General features: G+C 60.9%; 1 protein-coding gene across 2 annotated transcripts; it reads right to left on the reverse strand.

The window, feature by feature from the left end:
* Positions 1-1,095: 1,095 nt before the first annotated feature.
* LOC122394126 (RNA-binding protein Musashi homolog 2-like) lies at positions 1,096-15,373 on the reverse strand. Of its 2 annotated transcripts, XM_043390748.1 has the most exons (4): positions 15,159-15,348; positions 4,880-5,196; positions 3,844-4,686; positions 1,096-1,909 (listed from the first exon to the last, which is right to left on the reverse strand). In XM_043390748.1, the coding sequence occupies exons 1-3, from the start codon at positions 15,289-15,291 to the stop codon at positions 3,880-3,882; spliced, it is 1,257 nt and encodes a 418-aa protein (XP_043246683.1). In that variant the 5' UTR covers positions 15,292-15,348; the 3' UTR covers positions 1,096-1,909; positions 3,844-3,879. The 2 variants fall into 2 exon arrangements, with proteins under 2 accessions (XP_043246683.1, XP_043246682.1); XM_043390747.1 differs by having other exon boundaries at positions 1,096-4,686; positions 15,159-15,373.
* Between the last annotated feature and the right edge of the window lie 291 nt (positions 15,374-15,664).

A 15,664-nucleotide genomic window follows, 5' to 3' on the forward strand; every position in this document is an offset into this window, starting at 1 on the left:
TACACCAAATTCATAATACCTTCAGTAATGCGTCTTGCTGTCCTGCTACGTTATCTGCCGTCCCCCGTCTTAACTATATCAAAAGCTGCGAAATAGTTTACACATCAACCCTGAAGGATACTGAGCTCTGCGGACGTGCACTTACAATTATACTTCTATGCAAAAACGAACACTCTTATTCCATCATATAATATACGTACTACCTATATTTGTCAATGACTAACGCCTACATAAGACCCGACACTAGTCCCGCAAAACTTGGCGATGAAGATTCTCTGCAGCCCCTACTGGGTAACTATCTGGCTGACAAGTTATCCGGGTTACTAATATTAGTAATGAACGGAAGCCCGACCGATTAAACAAGCTAATGGGAGCTAAAACTAAAGCTTGGAAGTGAAACTTGGCGGCGTCTCACCCAAAATCGATTCGACAGGTGGGAAACCCTAAAACAACGGGGTTCAAATGTTCGAGAATGATAAACTAATAAGTGGTTCTGGCCTAAACGTGAAGTACTTAATTAGCTACCAGTCCAAGCATACTTGATGCTTCTTAGGCAAAATCTGTCTGACCCTCTAACAGTCCTGCGCGCACTGTCTGAGTACCTACTCGTACAACTGAGCCGAATCTATCTGCTCTCTTCTGCTGGTATCGCTACAGGTGCTAAACTAGTCGCAGTTCAATATTCCCACAACTGCTCCCACCTATAGACGAGTACTGGCAGTTGGCACCGTCGGCCCTACCTATGGACGGCCACGACTGGCGGTGTCGACGCCCGGCCGCCGGTCACCTGCAGGAGAGACCACATTCCGAGTCTCACCGCGTGGCCACGCCAGCTGAGAGCTCCAGCTGGACACCGCGGCCCGCGCCGGGTACACTCCTGTGGCGCTCCCTCCGGACGGCCCAGCCCGGTGCGGCCCAGCAGCGACGGACACATGTAGGCCGGCTGGCCAGGGCCGCTCTCTACTAAGACAAAAACCCGTCCCGCCCGGCCTGATCTACCCTACCCTGCCAGCCCCGAGACTGCGGTCTGAAAGGGCCCGCCGGCCGACCCACTACTGGGCCGACCCGCGGACCCGACTACACAATACAACCAGCGCCGCTAGTCAACGTTTATTCTCTAGGGAGCACACACCGACACCGTCCGCTAGGCCGGACGTTGCGCCTACATATTGCACGCCTATGTCGATCCTCTATATAGGAAATCACAACCAGGAGTTTCTACTGGCAGCCGGACCGGCGAGGGTGGGCGGCAGCTCGCGGCGCCGCGGCCGCCGCCCCCCTCCGACCGGCCGGCAGCTCGCGACTAGGAACGTGCCCGGCGCGTCGCAGCCCGCGTCCGGTCCTAGAGAATATACCAGCACACGCACCGCACACACTGCAAAGATAAGGCAGAGCTGTCTGGAAGCTGGGTGATCGGTGCCGGCGCCGCCGGCGGAGGCGCCCACCTCGACCGCACTAGGGGGCGGCGTCGGCGCCTCCGCGCGGGCCACCAGCTCACCCAAGTTCGGCGGCCGACCGAATTGCGCCCGGGGCGATAAATCATCGGCGTCGCCATGGCAACACGACTGTCCGGTGTGATTTGTGGGCGGCTGGCGATGGCCGCCCTGAGTCGGCGGCCGCTGCGCCCCGGAGCTGAGAGGTCGCCTACGGGACCATTGCCCCCCGTATCGGTCCAGTATGAGACCGACTGCGGGCGCCAGCGCAGGCCAATACTGGTCTGCTCGACACCCCTACACACGCCCTCCCTCATACCAACACAGACTTTTGATTATCTCATCAAAAACTGCCGTCTACAGAGAGCTAATCGACCTCTAGCTGCCGCGGCTAGACTAGATAGAAGAGCACCTCTGGAATGTCGCTCCCTCTTACCGGCCCGGCTGGCTCAGCACACCCGGTGAGCGCACAGATACTGAAAATAAGGCAGACTTAGTTCGATGGTCGTCGCGACGGAGCAGCAACGGCTGGCTCCGCGGTCCAATAGACACCTCATACAAACACAGTGCATACAAAACGGTACAAACGCTCCCCGCCCAATCCCTGAAAATAACCGGTCCCTGAGCGAACCGGCGTGGTCCTCTGAGTGTCAGCGAGTCTCTGAGTGAGTGTCAGGAGTTCTCTGAGTGTCGGAGTGTTCAGTGTTGGCGGCGAGTGTCGGGTGGGAACTGCTACCGCGCCGGCTGCCGCCCGGCGCCGGCAGCATGGGCACGCACAGACACAGAGAGACAGAAACAGAGATAGAGAGAGCATGCTGGCTGGGCGGCGGGCGGCCGCCAAGCGCTCACTAGGCTGGCTGTTAGGCACGGCACTGCCGGTACTGTAGCTGGAAGCACTACCGGTAGGCGGTACACTGGCCGGCCCGACTCGCCGGCCAGCTACCTGACGAGCAGACGGGTGCGGGCGCCCTGGCCGGCGCCGCCCGCCCATGCCCCCCGACCCTGGTTAACCGCCGCTCGAGAAGAGCCCACAAGCCTCACTACGTATCTACGTTTATTCACCGAGAACTACTACAATGCTTGGAAACTAGGATAAAAGGAGAAACGAAAGTTCAGCCACTGAACAACTACATAGCGATCTACACGACACGACTGACCCATGCCAGGTCCGCGGCGGCGACGGCGACGGGGCCGGCCGCGCGCCGAGTCCCGACCGCAGGGTTATATACAAAACAGCCGGCGTCGGCGCAGCCCGCCGCGCGGCCTCTACGACTAACTAGTCACAAAGTTGACCACTATAGTAATAGGAGGGCTACACAGAGGGCTCAGAGAGATAGACAGAGAGACTGCTGAACGGAGGGCGGCCGCGGGAGGCCCTCGCACGGCCGCAACGGGGACACGGCCAAGAAAGACCTACGGCTATGGAGGCAGCGGCGGGCGCGGCCGACCGCTGCGGACCCGCCGCGGCCGCCGCTGCCGCCCCAAACACATTCCTTTCGAATACAGAGGGAGATCGGGCGCGGCCACGGCCGGCCGAACACCGAGTACGCATTTACAAAACTAAACGACTATCTGCGAGTTATTGCTATGACGACATGTTAGACAGAGATGGGCAGACAGGGGAGTATTTGGCACTGAGACAGTTTGTGCTCTGCACGTGGGCGCGCCGTGCTGGTTGGCACCGGAGGGCGCGCGGCGCGGCGGCCGGCGGGCGGCGGCGGCAGCTCAGAGTGGGTGGTGACCGGTCCGCCGCCGCCGCCGCCCGGCCGCCGAGCCGAGCCGCGCGGGTGGGTGGCCAGGAGCGGCGTCAGGGTACGGCCGGCTCGCCGGCAGGCACCGCCGCCGCCCCTTATTGCCATGGTTATTACTACAACACGTGAGGTCCAGTGACTGATATGCTGTGCACACGAGGGTTCGCGCAAGAATACTGCGGCGGCGGCCGGGGACAAACAGAGGCGTCCACGGGTCCGCCGGAGCGCGGCCAGGCGCCCAGACAGTGGAAGACCTGCTATACATGAACAGCTCGTGACTACACTCAAGCTCGGCAAGCGGCGCACAACAGTTAAACACACTGTTCTGGGCGACACCGCGCGTAGGAATCGGAGATGGCCGTTTGGCAAGATGCGGATGTGACGCTTTGTTGTACTACCTGACTCTACATGAGATCTGAGCGGACACCTTTCTTCCTTCCCGGCCCTGCCTGTCGGTAGTCGGAAGTACGCGCACACCACCGCGACGGATCGACAATAAATAACTTAAAACCCCTGAGAAAACTTATGCTTATTGTCTCGAAATCTCTGTCCGCCACGGTCCGGCCGTCTGGAGTCGGGCGCCGGCTGAGCAAACGTTCGCGGCTACTCTACGCTGCTGCCTGTCTACCACAACCATGAAAGACATCCAGCATACACACCTCGTCGGTGAGCGACGTCGCCGCTCCGGCGCGCCACTAGGCTGTGTACATGCCGTAGAGGGGCGCGGCGGCCGCGCTCCAGTCCAGGCCCTGCAGGCCCGAGACGTCGATGTTGGCGAACTGGTAGGGCATGGCGGCGGCGGTGGGCTGCAGGGCGGCCGCCGAGAGCGCCGCCGGGCCGCCCATGGCGCCCACGCCGGACGGCAGGCCGCCGGCCAGCTGCTGGCCCAGCGAGGGGGACGGCGCCGCCACCGGCACAGAGTACGGCGAGTACCGGAAGCTGGAGAGGCCCGAGAAGGCCGGCCCGCCGGCGGTCATCACCCGCGAGTAGTGCTGCTGCACCTGCTGCATCTGAGCCGCCAGCGGGGAGAGCGGGCCGCTGGCCGCCGCCGCCGACTGCATCACAGAGATCAGCTGCGCCCGCTTGGCCCGCTCCGTCGCCTGGATCGTCTCCTTCGGCTGCGCGTACTTGCACTCGACCGTCTTGTTCTTGATGACGTGGTGGTGCTTCTTGACGACGCGCGCGCTGTTCTCTTCATTCTCGTACGTTACGAACGCGAAGCCGCGGTGCCGCTTGGTGTTGTTGTCCATCTGTAGTGAGCACTCCAGCACCTTGCCGAACTGTGTGAAGTACTCGAGCAGCTCCTGCGAGTTGGTCTCCTGGCTGACTCCGCCGACAAACACCTTCCTCGGGATGAGCAGCTCGCCGGCCGCCTTCTGGCCCTTGGGCGTGGCCAGCTTCGGGTCGATCTTCTTGCCGTCCAGCATGTGCTCCTCCTGGTTGAGCACCTTGTTCACCGACTCGATGTCGGCGAACGTGACGAAGCCGAAGCCGCGATTTCTCTGTAACACACGACCGTGCGGTGAGAGGCCCGCCCGCGCCGCCGCTCCCCCGAGAGCGCAACTACCACTACGCCAGCCGCCACAACGCTACCCACGGCCCCATCTAGCATAGCGCGGCGCGCCGTAGCGCGCCTCTACCCCGCTCATCTACCCCAGTCGCTAGCGAGACCGAGCCGCCGCCGCCAACACTCACGTTTGTAGCCGGATCCTTGAGAACCATCACATCCAGGATGGTACCGTACGGCGCGAAGTAGGCCCGCAGTTTCTCCGGCGTCGTCTGGAAGCTGATGCCGCCCACGAAGATCTTGTTGGGCGCGTGCTCCTCCGTGGTACTGTTGCTGGAGCTGTGTGTGGAGCGCGCCTCGGAGTCGCCGCTGTCGCGCCGCTTGGCGTCCAACCTCGCCAGGCCGACGGGCGGCAGGGCGACAGTGGGAGGCGGCGGAGGCGGCGCGGCCGGCCCCGGCGCGCTGCCCAGCAGACCGTTACTGGCCACCATCAGAGACATGTCACCTGACGGCAGACGGCGGAACGGCAAGGTCAGAAACGGAGCACGAGACTCACGGGCAAGGTCATTCACGGGGCACGGGAGACACGGGCGCGGCCAGACACAGAAACAACATTCATTCAGGCATTCAGAAACAAGGCACGGTAAGACACAGATGCGGGACACGGGTCATACATGATCAGACACGGACCGACACGGAGCATGGTCAGACACCAGACTACTGGGTGCCGTCCATAAATTACGTTACGCTTTTTTGGGCCAATTCTTGACCCCTCCCCTTGTTATGCTAATGAAAACCGTAACGTGAAAAACTTCACTGTTCTTGCTTTTTATGAGATATATCATGCTCCACACAACATTTTTTTTTTACATTGAAAGTAAACCGACCATTTTGCTCAATTATTGATAATGTCCCGCTATTTGCGTTCTGAGTCTGTTACGTCGCAGAAACGCCAGTATTGCAGCCTAAGTAAAATTGATAGTGACTACTAATTTAAACTTGGCTTTATGTTGGTGTTCACGGTTCTCCGGTACATTTGTGTAGGAATTGATTTATTCGCCTACGTCGATCACTAAGTTTAAATGGTGCTTTTGTAACGTTACAGTGTACCCAAACCCCCTCCCCTTGTTACGCTATCGTTACGTTCGGTCGAAAGCCCTCCCTCCCCCTTCATGCGTACAGCGTTGCGTAATTTATGGACGGCCTCTGGAAGAAATAAGAAATACCAAGTTGACTCATTCCATCCTCCATAGACGCACACTGGACAGATAACGGCAAAAGTTGTCCTCTTTACCAGACAAGTCACGCGGCGCACATCCCCACCAGCCCACCACCACATCCCGCCTCACAAGGCGAATAACCGGCCGCCGACTACCAAGGCCGGATCAGGGATCTGGTATAACCTTCACTCGGTCGTGTTACTAACGGGCCACTTTCCAATGGCTGCGGCGGCCGGCTGCCCGACACGACCCGTCACTCGAATCATCCCGTCTGGGCCCACAAATCAACACCGACTGGACGTGGTTCTCCGTAAACATCGAACCCTCTCACACCCTCCCACCGCTGCTCTACAGATGACCCAAGACGGACGAGGAACATCACTGACCCTGACAAGCGTCAATACGGAGCTGGGGCGGGCAGCGGTCAGGCCAGACCGATACTGACAGCCAGGTGGGGCCGGAGGGTGTCTGGCACGTTACCTAGTTACCGACTGCTGATACAGATCACCCACGGTGGGCGACCTGTCCCTAGAGACGGACCGGGGACAGGGTGGGATGGACCAATTCGTCAGCTAGCCGATCCAGTGAACTGGGACGAACCAGGACGGACCACGGCGGACCGAGCCGCGTTGGACTGATCTGTCCGCCAGTCGGTCCAGTAAACTGGAGCGGATCAGGACGGGCCACGACGGACCAGGACAGACCGCGCAGGGTCGGACCAATCTATACGCCAGTCGGCCCATCGAACTGAGGCGGGCCAGGACGGACCCCGGCGGACCGAGCCGGGTCGGACCGATCTATAGTCTGGTCCAGCGAACTGGGGCGGGCTAGGACCGAGCCGGGTCGGACCGATCTGTCTCCCAGTCGGCCGATCCGGGGCAGGGCGGGGGCGGATCGAGGCGACAGGGACGCGGTGCCAACACCGACACCGACACCCACCCACACCACACGACTGATGGTCCCGACGGCAGACGGATGTGTTGACTCGGTGAGTCACGCGCCCCAGCTGGCTGCTCTGCGGTGACCTAGCTCAGCACGGCAGCGCAGAGACTCAGCTCAGCTCGGAGAGACACCACTCAGCGGCAACTCAACGTTAGTCAGCTCAGCCCAATTTAGCAAGCGGTTCAGCTCAGCAGCGCCAACTCAGCAGCGGCACAGCTCGGCAGCGCGGAGACTCAGTTCACATCAGCAGGGACACGACTCAGCCCAACTCAGAAGCGCCAACTCAGCAGCGGCTCAGCTCGGCAGGTCAGCTCAATGACAGCCAGCTCATTATCAGCCAAGCTTCTCTACAGCTGAGACTACAGCCCAGCCGGCCGCTGATGGGCCCGGCACATCCGGCGGGCTGCCCGGCCGTCCGGACCGGCTCACGGCAGAAGCTACTCAGCGGCACCGTCAGCGGCCGGGCCGCACGCCAGACCCGACTGGAGACAGCGCGGCTCACGAACAGTGCGTTCCCTCGGGGTCCGAACGGACGGACAGGCGGAGACGGCTGGCCGCCGGTCGATATACCGGTACCGGTCCGCCGACCTACCTCACTGCCCGCCCACCGCCGCCGCCGCCGCCGCCGCCGCCGGTTTACAAGGTCGCCGCCGCGCCGCCGACCGCTGCGGAACGCAACAAGAGCGCCGGCCGGCCGGCGGGACCACGTGGAGCCGGCCGTGGCGCGGGGTTTATTTGCAGGAGGCGTGCCGGAGAGGTCGTCCGAACTATATCACAGCGGGCGCCGCGGCGGCTGACCGGTAGTTCCGGCAGCTGCTTATTTGGAGAGCAGTGCCGAGCCATCTGTGTGGACCCTACCGAGCGTCCATCACAGCACTAACTGACCGGCAGTCTATGCTCGGCATCCAAACTCTCTCCAGCCGGCATCCGATACAGACATTCCGTCCGGCATCCAGACACGGTCTGCCGACGGCGTAATGGCCGTCACAGATCCAGGAGACCTGCCACAATCCCATCATTCCAGTCACACACATCGGACCTATGAGTTGTGACAGCCAGACGCACCGACCCCCGAGTCAAACCGGTCCTGTCCTCTCCTCCGTCCTATAGTCACCAGTGACCACCATATCGGGTATGGCCGGGCTGAACGATCCGCCGACCCAGTCAGCCAAAAACGGGCCGCGGCTCTCACCACGAGACCCGGCGTCAGCACTGCGGTCCTCCCTTCAGACGGAGCGACCCGCCGGGGAGGCCAGCTCCGCAGAAAGCTGAGAGCAGCACTCGATATTCGCGGCGGCTCTTACCTCGGCCCCGGCCGGCTCGGCCGCTCGCTGACTCGCCGAACGGGGCCGGGATGATCTGAGACCGTCCCGTCCCTGGCCGGGGAGCGGCCGCTACCCACTCGGCCTCGATCCCGGACCGGGGGCAGGGGTGAGGGGCGGACGGAGCAGCTCTCTGATGGCGGCCGGCATGCGAGCCTGCAGCCTCCGTCGCCGGTTAGTTAATGCCGAAATCGATGCGCCGCCGGCAGCTAATGAAGCCGGTACTGCGTCAGAGGCCGGCCGAGCAGCCGATGGACCCGGACATTGAGCACGAGATGGGAGGATTGACGTGGGACACGAGACAAAGAGGACAAATCTGTGACACGAGACGAGAGGACAAATCTGTGACACCAGACGAGAGGACGGCACTGCGACACCAGACGAGAAGACAGAGCTGCGACACGAGACGAGAGGACAGAGCTGCGACACGAGACGAGAGGACAAAGCTGTGACACCAGACGAGAAGACAGAGCTGCGACACACGAGACGAGAGGACAGAGATGCGACACCAGACGAGAGGACAGAGCTGTGACACCAGACGAGAGGACAGGGCTGCGACACGAGACAGAAGACCAGAGCTGCGACACGAGACAAGAGAGCACGGAACCGTAATATGATACTAGAGCCTAGAGGGCAGTCCTGGGAAACGAGACAAGAGGATAACACTGCGACAACACAGAGATCACGGAACCATGACGCGAGACTAGATAACAATACCGGGACATGAAATACGGGGATTTGTAAGCACATGTTGCTTAGGCTTGACCTAACGTCAGGGGAAAAGATGAGTTTCCAGAAATGTGTCGTGTTACGTAAAACTAATAATTCCGGGTTATTGCCGGGACTGATTGACTGCAAAGCGAAGTAGATGCTTCATACCATTCGAGTTTACAACCATTTCCTGGGTATATAACTTTAACTATGACCTAGCTTGGTAGCATCCCCAATATTCATAGGTGTTAAAAGAATACAAAATAACTGGGTACTCGTAGCGTGTAAGGCACTCGTCCCCAAGATCACTCACGAGTCACAGATCATTCCAAGGAACCAGCCTCATCCCCCTTCCAGCACCCCCAGTCGACCCAAAGCGACCCGGCGGCGTCCGCCGACGCACGCCAATCCATCCCAGTATTAGACTAGTCACTCAATGCCTCCAGACGCAAATCAGCGAGCAGCGGCCGCGCAGAAAAACAGCCGGCGAGTCAGAGAGCGGCGGGCGGGGGCGGGGGCGGCGCCAGCTGGGCGTCAGCCACCGCGCGAGTCTCAAATCACTGTCAATAACATCACACCGCTCCAGACCCAGCCAGACTAGTCTCAAAACATCTCTGACCGGCAGCGGCGATAAGCCGACGATGGTCGCAGAATGATCGGCGGCAACCGCCCGACGATCAACAAATGGGCCGTGTCAAAGGCTGGCGGCGAATGCAGCGTTGTTGAGCAAACGACCGTTTAAATTCTGCAGTGGCAATTGCGCCTCTGAAGTGAAACGCGATGCAGCAAAAGCAATACCAGTGATCTAGCAATCAATAGAAGTAATGCCACAGCGCCGAGCATAGCAGCTACAAACTTGGCAAAAACTGCCGGCGGACGAACCAAGCGACCGACCGAGCGGGCGGACCGGCAGGTCAGAGGACATCGGACACAGATTCCGCCAACGGCTGGAAACCGGCCCTGCTCGTCTGCAGAGTGAGCTCTATCATAACAGAGGGCGGCGCTGCTGGACCACATAAACAGCGCGTCCGGCCGGCGCGGCGGTGACCGACAGACACCTCAGCTCTGTGCGACCACCACGGCCGCCTACCGGCCCCCGGAGACCGGCCATCGGGCCACAGCTGACCCGTGTGAACGGTATCAGTGGCACCCAGCAGCCACCGCGAACGGGTTAGACGTGATGCCGTCCATTAATCTGCCCCGGCTTCCGCCGAGGTACGACGCTTCATTGCATTCAGTAAATAAAATCTGCGCCCTGGAAATCCGCCGTACATTAGGTGGCGGTCATTATGTCGGGTTTGACGTTTTCATAAGCCCAATTACCGGGCGACACGCTCTCTTCACTGGAGCACGACGAGCAGCTGGCACGCACGTCCGCCCCCGACCCCGCCCGGCGGCGGGCGGCGGGCGGCGGGCGGCGGGCGGAGGGCGGCCTTCTGGGAAGGGTGCCGGCTGCCCAGGGCGGTCCACGGCAGAACATCTGCCCTTCTGCTCCTGCAGACCGATACGGCCAGAGCCCAAAGGACCACCGCGGCCGGTGACTGAACGCCAGTCTGCAGCTGCCCCGAGCCGGCCGGCCGCCCAGACCAGCAGCCGTGTGTTACGCGCCTGTCGCACGGGCCCAGTCTCCGCTCCCCGCGGCTGTCTGTAGTGGGCCCCTGTCACAGCTCCCCGCTCCCCTTCGGCCGTGTGTAGGATGTGTAATGTGTACCGCGCCCCTGTCTCATCCCAGCCCTCCGCAGCCGTCTGTAGTGTGCTCCTGTAGCAGAGTGGCCGTATGTAGCATGCGTAATGTGTACCATGCCCCTGTCGCACCATTCCCGTCCTACCCTCCACGTCCGTCTGTGACGTCACCATACTCGCGCGCCGCCGCCGCTCGGTCGTCCCCTCGGTGTTTTTCTCGGCGCCGGCCGGCCGAGTGCCGCGCGCCTTTGTGCGACTCCAGCGGCCGGCCGGCGCCTACACAGGGGACAGGAGCGGCGGTCTCCCCTGGGCTCCCCTCCGTCCGACCTTCCCAACAATACCAGTCGGCAGACGCGGCGGGGAGCCGGGCTTAGCGCACCCGTCTGGTTGGGGCCCGCCGCTGAGCCCGGAGCCAGCCACAGCCAGCGGAGCACACAGGGCAGGCCAGACACCGTTTCAAGAGCCGTTTTTCGCAGCTCCGCGAGAGCGATGAACGACCGACTGAACAACGACCGACCAAGCAAGCAAGCAAGCATTTATCAGAGGTAAAAATATTGACATTACCGGCCATTCGTCCGTCCATCAACGGCGACAGGGAACGGACAATATCCGACTACCATGCAGACAGCCAGAGCTAGACAAGATAGCTGGCAGACCAGACAGACTGCGTGTGGACTATGGACAGGAGGGAGCCGCTGTTCTGGCAGAGAACCATCACGTGCTAGGTTGGTGGCACACGCACCCATACTGCGCACCACACAAGGTCAGCATGCCCACTGTGTGTGGCTCGTACGAGCAGGCATCATTGCGTGTCTGCGGCGGGTACCGCACACTGCCAGCTCTGTGGCGCGGTGCCACGCAGCCGGGCGCCGTCTTACCTCTCGTGGCTGAGCTCTCCGTCGGCGGTGAGCCTGTGCGCTGCACGGCCGCCCGCCTGGTATCGATCACACACACACACACACACGCCCGCGCCGGGTGCACCCAGCCGGCTCGGCTGCTCGGCGACAGCTCTCTCCGCGCACACAGACACACACAGACCGACACTGACTCGACCGAGCTCGACTGGAGCGGCGCCCGGACTGACGAGGGGACGCCGGGCGCCGCCGCCGCCGCCGCTGGAGCGAAGGCCATCTGGCGAGTGGCAAAAACAGCCCCACCTGGCGGGCGGGCGGGTGGCGGGCCTAGGGGTGCGGACCGGCGGAGACGGGGTCGACCCTTCTGCCCGCCCGCCGACCCCCGGAAGCGATGGGCGAGGGAAGCGCCCGCGCCGGGAGGAATGCGGGATTGGGGACAGCGCCGACACCGAAAATACCGCAAACAGCTACTGAATGGCGAGTCGCCGGCCGCGGCCGCAGCGGCCAAGGGTCGGAGGCAGTGGGCAGGGTGGTGGGGTAGGATGGACGAACAGGGTATCAGCAGGGACCAGACGCACCACCGGCCTTATCATCGCGCGTGCAGGCCTGCTGCGGCGAGCGCGACGCAGGCACACACCGCCCTCGGCCCTCCTCTGGACAGAGGGCAAATTACGGATCGAACGCATCAGGCAACACAGTCACCCGACGCCGGCTGACGACACGGTCATGTCTTCACCATCGCAGTACCACCCACACACTCTCCACCCCCTCCCCCCCAAAGCACGCACAGACCCGAAGCAACATGATGCCCGTCGAGACATTCAACAGACTCAAACATTCAAACACAGAACATTTTCAAAGCAAAGTTCGCCGGCTGAAAGCATTCCATGTAGTGGCACTGGGCTACATTCAGCTGATGCAGCCGAAGCAGTTGTGCAATGTGCAATGTGCATTAGATCGGATTCCCCAAATTATGTCGGAATTGAGGTGCGAGTGACAGCTCGTTTTCGACGTAAATCGCCTCATAAGTCGGTAACCACCGACTAAACCACCAATACAAATGTGTTGGTGAGCATTCAGTCAGAAAAAAGATTAATAGGTGCCGTGTCATGAATAGGTGCCTACCTCTTTCGTGTCAATGGCTGCTTCCTCGACCGTCCTGGGCAGGTCCGACAACCGGACCACGGCTGGCGCTCAGAGGCTACGGCGTGGTGCTGCACCGGTTCCCATTGGTCCCGTGTCAGTCTCCCACCGGTTTCCTCACCTACCCTCCATCGGTCCCCCCCCCCACCCCACCCCCACCGGTTCCCTCAACGTTTCGCTCACCGATCCCTCCCCTTGTCCCCTGCTACACCGGTCGGCCTTCGGTCACCGTTTGAAGGCCGGGCTCTCGGTAATTTCACACGGTACCGCTGCCCCGCCCAGCAGTTTGCTACTGCCCCTGAGCCGTCCAGACCAGACCCGCCGTCCACCGCTGTCCAGCCCAGCCTCGCTACCGATCGCGACCATGGTCCAGCCCCGATCAATCTCCATACGGGAGAGCGGAGCCGCCGGACTGTGCAACTCCCACGGCTAGAGCGAGTGGGCCGCCGGCGTCCGCCCTCGGCCGGCAGGGGTCCCGAACCCCCGGCTGGACCCGTGCTCCTCTATTGGGGAGGGGATTTAAATAGACGGGAGGGGGCAGCGGTGAGGCGGGGAGGGGGGGGGCAGATGACCTCACGAGACGCGGGTTATTATACGTATGTACAGTCTGTCTTAAAAGTACCGCGCAAAGTGACGGTGGATCCATCAAGCCTGACCGAAGAAGGGCCTGCTATAATTTAAAAAGTCACCAAACCAATTCACCTGGGGGATGGACGAGGCTGTCATTAGCTTCGGTGACTCAACTTTAGCAGGCATTTCCTCGGTCAGGCTTGATGGATCCACAGTTACTTTGCGCGGTACTTTTAAGACAGACGGTACAGTCACCGGGCATTGAGGTCAGATCAGTGGCCGGTGACCATTGACCGGCAACTGAAGACCAAGCGACCACTGACCAGCGACTGCTAACCACTGACCAATGACGACCAGCGGTTAAACCATGGAGGCCAGAGTCATTGACCAGTCACCCCCAGCAGCGAAAATCTCGCCAGTGCAAGCACTGCGGTCCATATCGAGTAAATCAGGCAGGTGGTGCAACCACCAGCAGTTCGTCAGCTGCCAGTCCAAACGAGAAACGAGACCCGGCCGCACGGAAGTGGAACACTTCAGTGCGTTATTGATCACGCCACCCAGACAGTTTTAATCCAGATGATGATGAAAGGTCACGGAGCACAAACATTCATTCATCAAAGTGCGGGGCACTGAGGGATTCGGGCTGCCGGCAAACTTCCCAATCCGTTTTACGGTGGCAATAAAGAACAGCCGAAACTGGCAGCCGTGAGTCGAATGTCACACGTCGGCGGACGTGCTCATAAAACCCCCTCAGGCTGTCACGCCGGGCAGATATTTGCAAATATCGCCAGTCCCCTACAGTTGCAGCGGTGCTCAATCAGCCGGCGGAGAGGTTCTCATTAACAAACACGTTTCGAGCCAGATGGATGTTAGCAGACTCCGGCTAACTACATACATTAGCGCGCCCAGCCGGCAGCGCAGGCCTGGCCATGGCCAATGAGGTACTGGGCCGCAAGCCGGCAAAGAACGTGGAAATGAGCGCCGTCACTCAGGCTAGGAGACGGACCATACGGGTTCCGACTCACGCGAAAAGTGCGGAGCGAGCGGTGAGCACCGGGCAGGGCTCTCATTGCCGGCGCTCTGCAATGAAACATCCAGCTCGCAGTTCCTGACCATTTTGACCAGCCAGCCGGTCGGTCGGTCCAGAGCTGACCTTTCCAGGTCAGACGAGAAGCCATGGTGGGCCGGAAGGAACACAGGCTACCCAGCCATGTGAGCCGCAAAGGAGCCACAGCGCCTGTCTGTCGGGAGCCACAGCAGCCCCAGCGGCCAGCACCATGGCCGTCCGTCAGCGCACCGAGACCGCCATGCCATTGTCCACTCCGACAGCCCGCCGGCCGACGTCTGGGAGCTGACGGCACAATGGACCGGTCGACTGGCATGGCGTGCCGCGCTCCTCCCCATCCCAGGGACAGGTCACGAGCATCAGCTGCCGGCGGAAGCGACAGCCATCAATCGGTCCACTCGGCCGGAACTAGCCACGTCGACCGCCGCCCGACCCGGGCTGACCGTCAGAGTACAAGTACAAACACGGTCCGTGCCCGCCGTGATTCATATCGCGTGTCAGAGCAGCCGCCCGGCCAGACAGCAGAGACAGCACAATGAGAGCACTTCAATAGTTCATCTGACTCTGCCCCTATCGTGGCGGCTTGTGTGTGGGCGTGAGCGGGCATCATTCCGCGACACACGAAGGAAAGAACAACACTGCAACAGTGGCTGACCTCTCGCTAGGGAAGCCGGCCAATTACACTTCTTTGATAAGCACGCTGCACCGTGCCAAGCACTGCAAAGATCAATATGTCGAGCAGAGTCGGGTGAACCACAACAGGAGAATTCAGTGGCGGGGTGGCTCTTTAACCTTTAATTTAATTGATAAAAAGAAATAAATGTTGAGATATATCACAAACAGCGCAGCATAATGGCATCAATAAACAGTTCAGAGCTGTCCTTCCAAAATTGTCCTTACTGACAGTGATGACCCGTTCTACCTAAGACGGCGGGCACGACTGACCACGAACTGACCTGCTCTGTAGGAGGCAGCGGACACCAGCTGGTAGGGCGACACCAGCGGCAGAAACCCCTTCAGCTGTTCCCGGGCGCGAGCTGCTGCTCGACGCAGCCGACCCATTCGCACACGGGGAGGTGGCACAAACATTGTCGGCCCACGTGATAATCGATTTTCACACACGCGCCCCGCTCGATCACTGAGCTCGCATTGCGCGCGCGGCCGGCCCCGCGCGGCGGGCGGCGCGACCCGGCGCCTCTGATTGGACGTCTCGGTCACGTGGGCGACCGCCCCGGGGTCGCAGTGGTGACGTCACACCAGCTTAGCGACAGGTCGGGAAGGAGTGGAGCAGAAATAGCCGGTAAAGGGAAGACCGGGCGTGGCAGCACGGGTCAGAAGCCAAGGCACACTCAAGACTGCAAATAAGCGATAGGCATTGGTGGCAACGACAAATAAATGATAGCTGTAACCGGCAACAGCTTCGAAATGTTTCATGCACATCAGTGTTAATCAGAGCTTTCCG

The sequence above is a fragment of the Amphibalanus amphitrite genome, unplaced genomic scaffold, assembly GCF_019059575.1.
Source record: "Amphibalanus amphitrite isolate SeventyFive unplaced genomic scaffold, NRLGWU_Aamphi_draft 000574F_arrow, whole genome shotgun sequence".
NCBI lineage: Eukaryota > Metazoa > Arthropoda > Thecostraca > Balanomorpha > Balanidae > Amphibalanus > Amphibalanus amphitrite.

Excerpts from the sequence above, each read along its gene's own strand:
- LOC122394126 (XM_043390747.1), bottom strand. The coding sequence starts at position 15,291 with ATGTTTGTGCCACCTCCCCGTGTGCGAATGGGTCGGCTGCGTCGAGCA. Across the intron at positions 5,197-15,158 it reads CGCTGCCTCCTACAGAGCAG|GTGACATGTCTCTGATGGTG; the intron begins GTCAGTTCGTGG and ends GTCTGCCGTCAG. Across the intron at positions 4,687-4,879 it reads TCAAGGATCCGGCTACAAAC|AGAAATCGCGGCTTCGGCTT; the intron begins GTGAGTGTTGGC and ends CGTGTGTTACAG.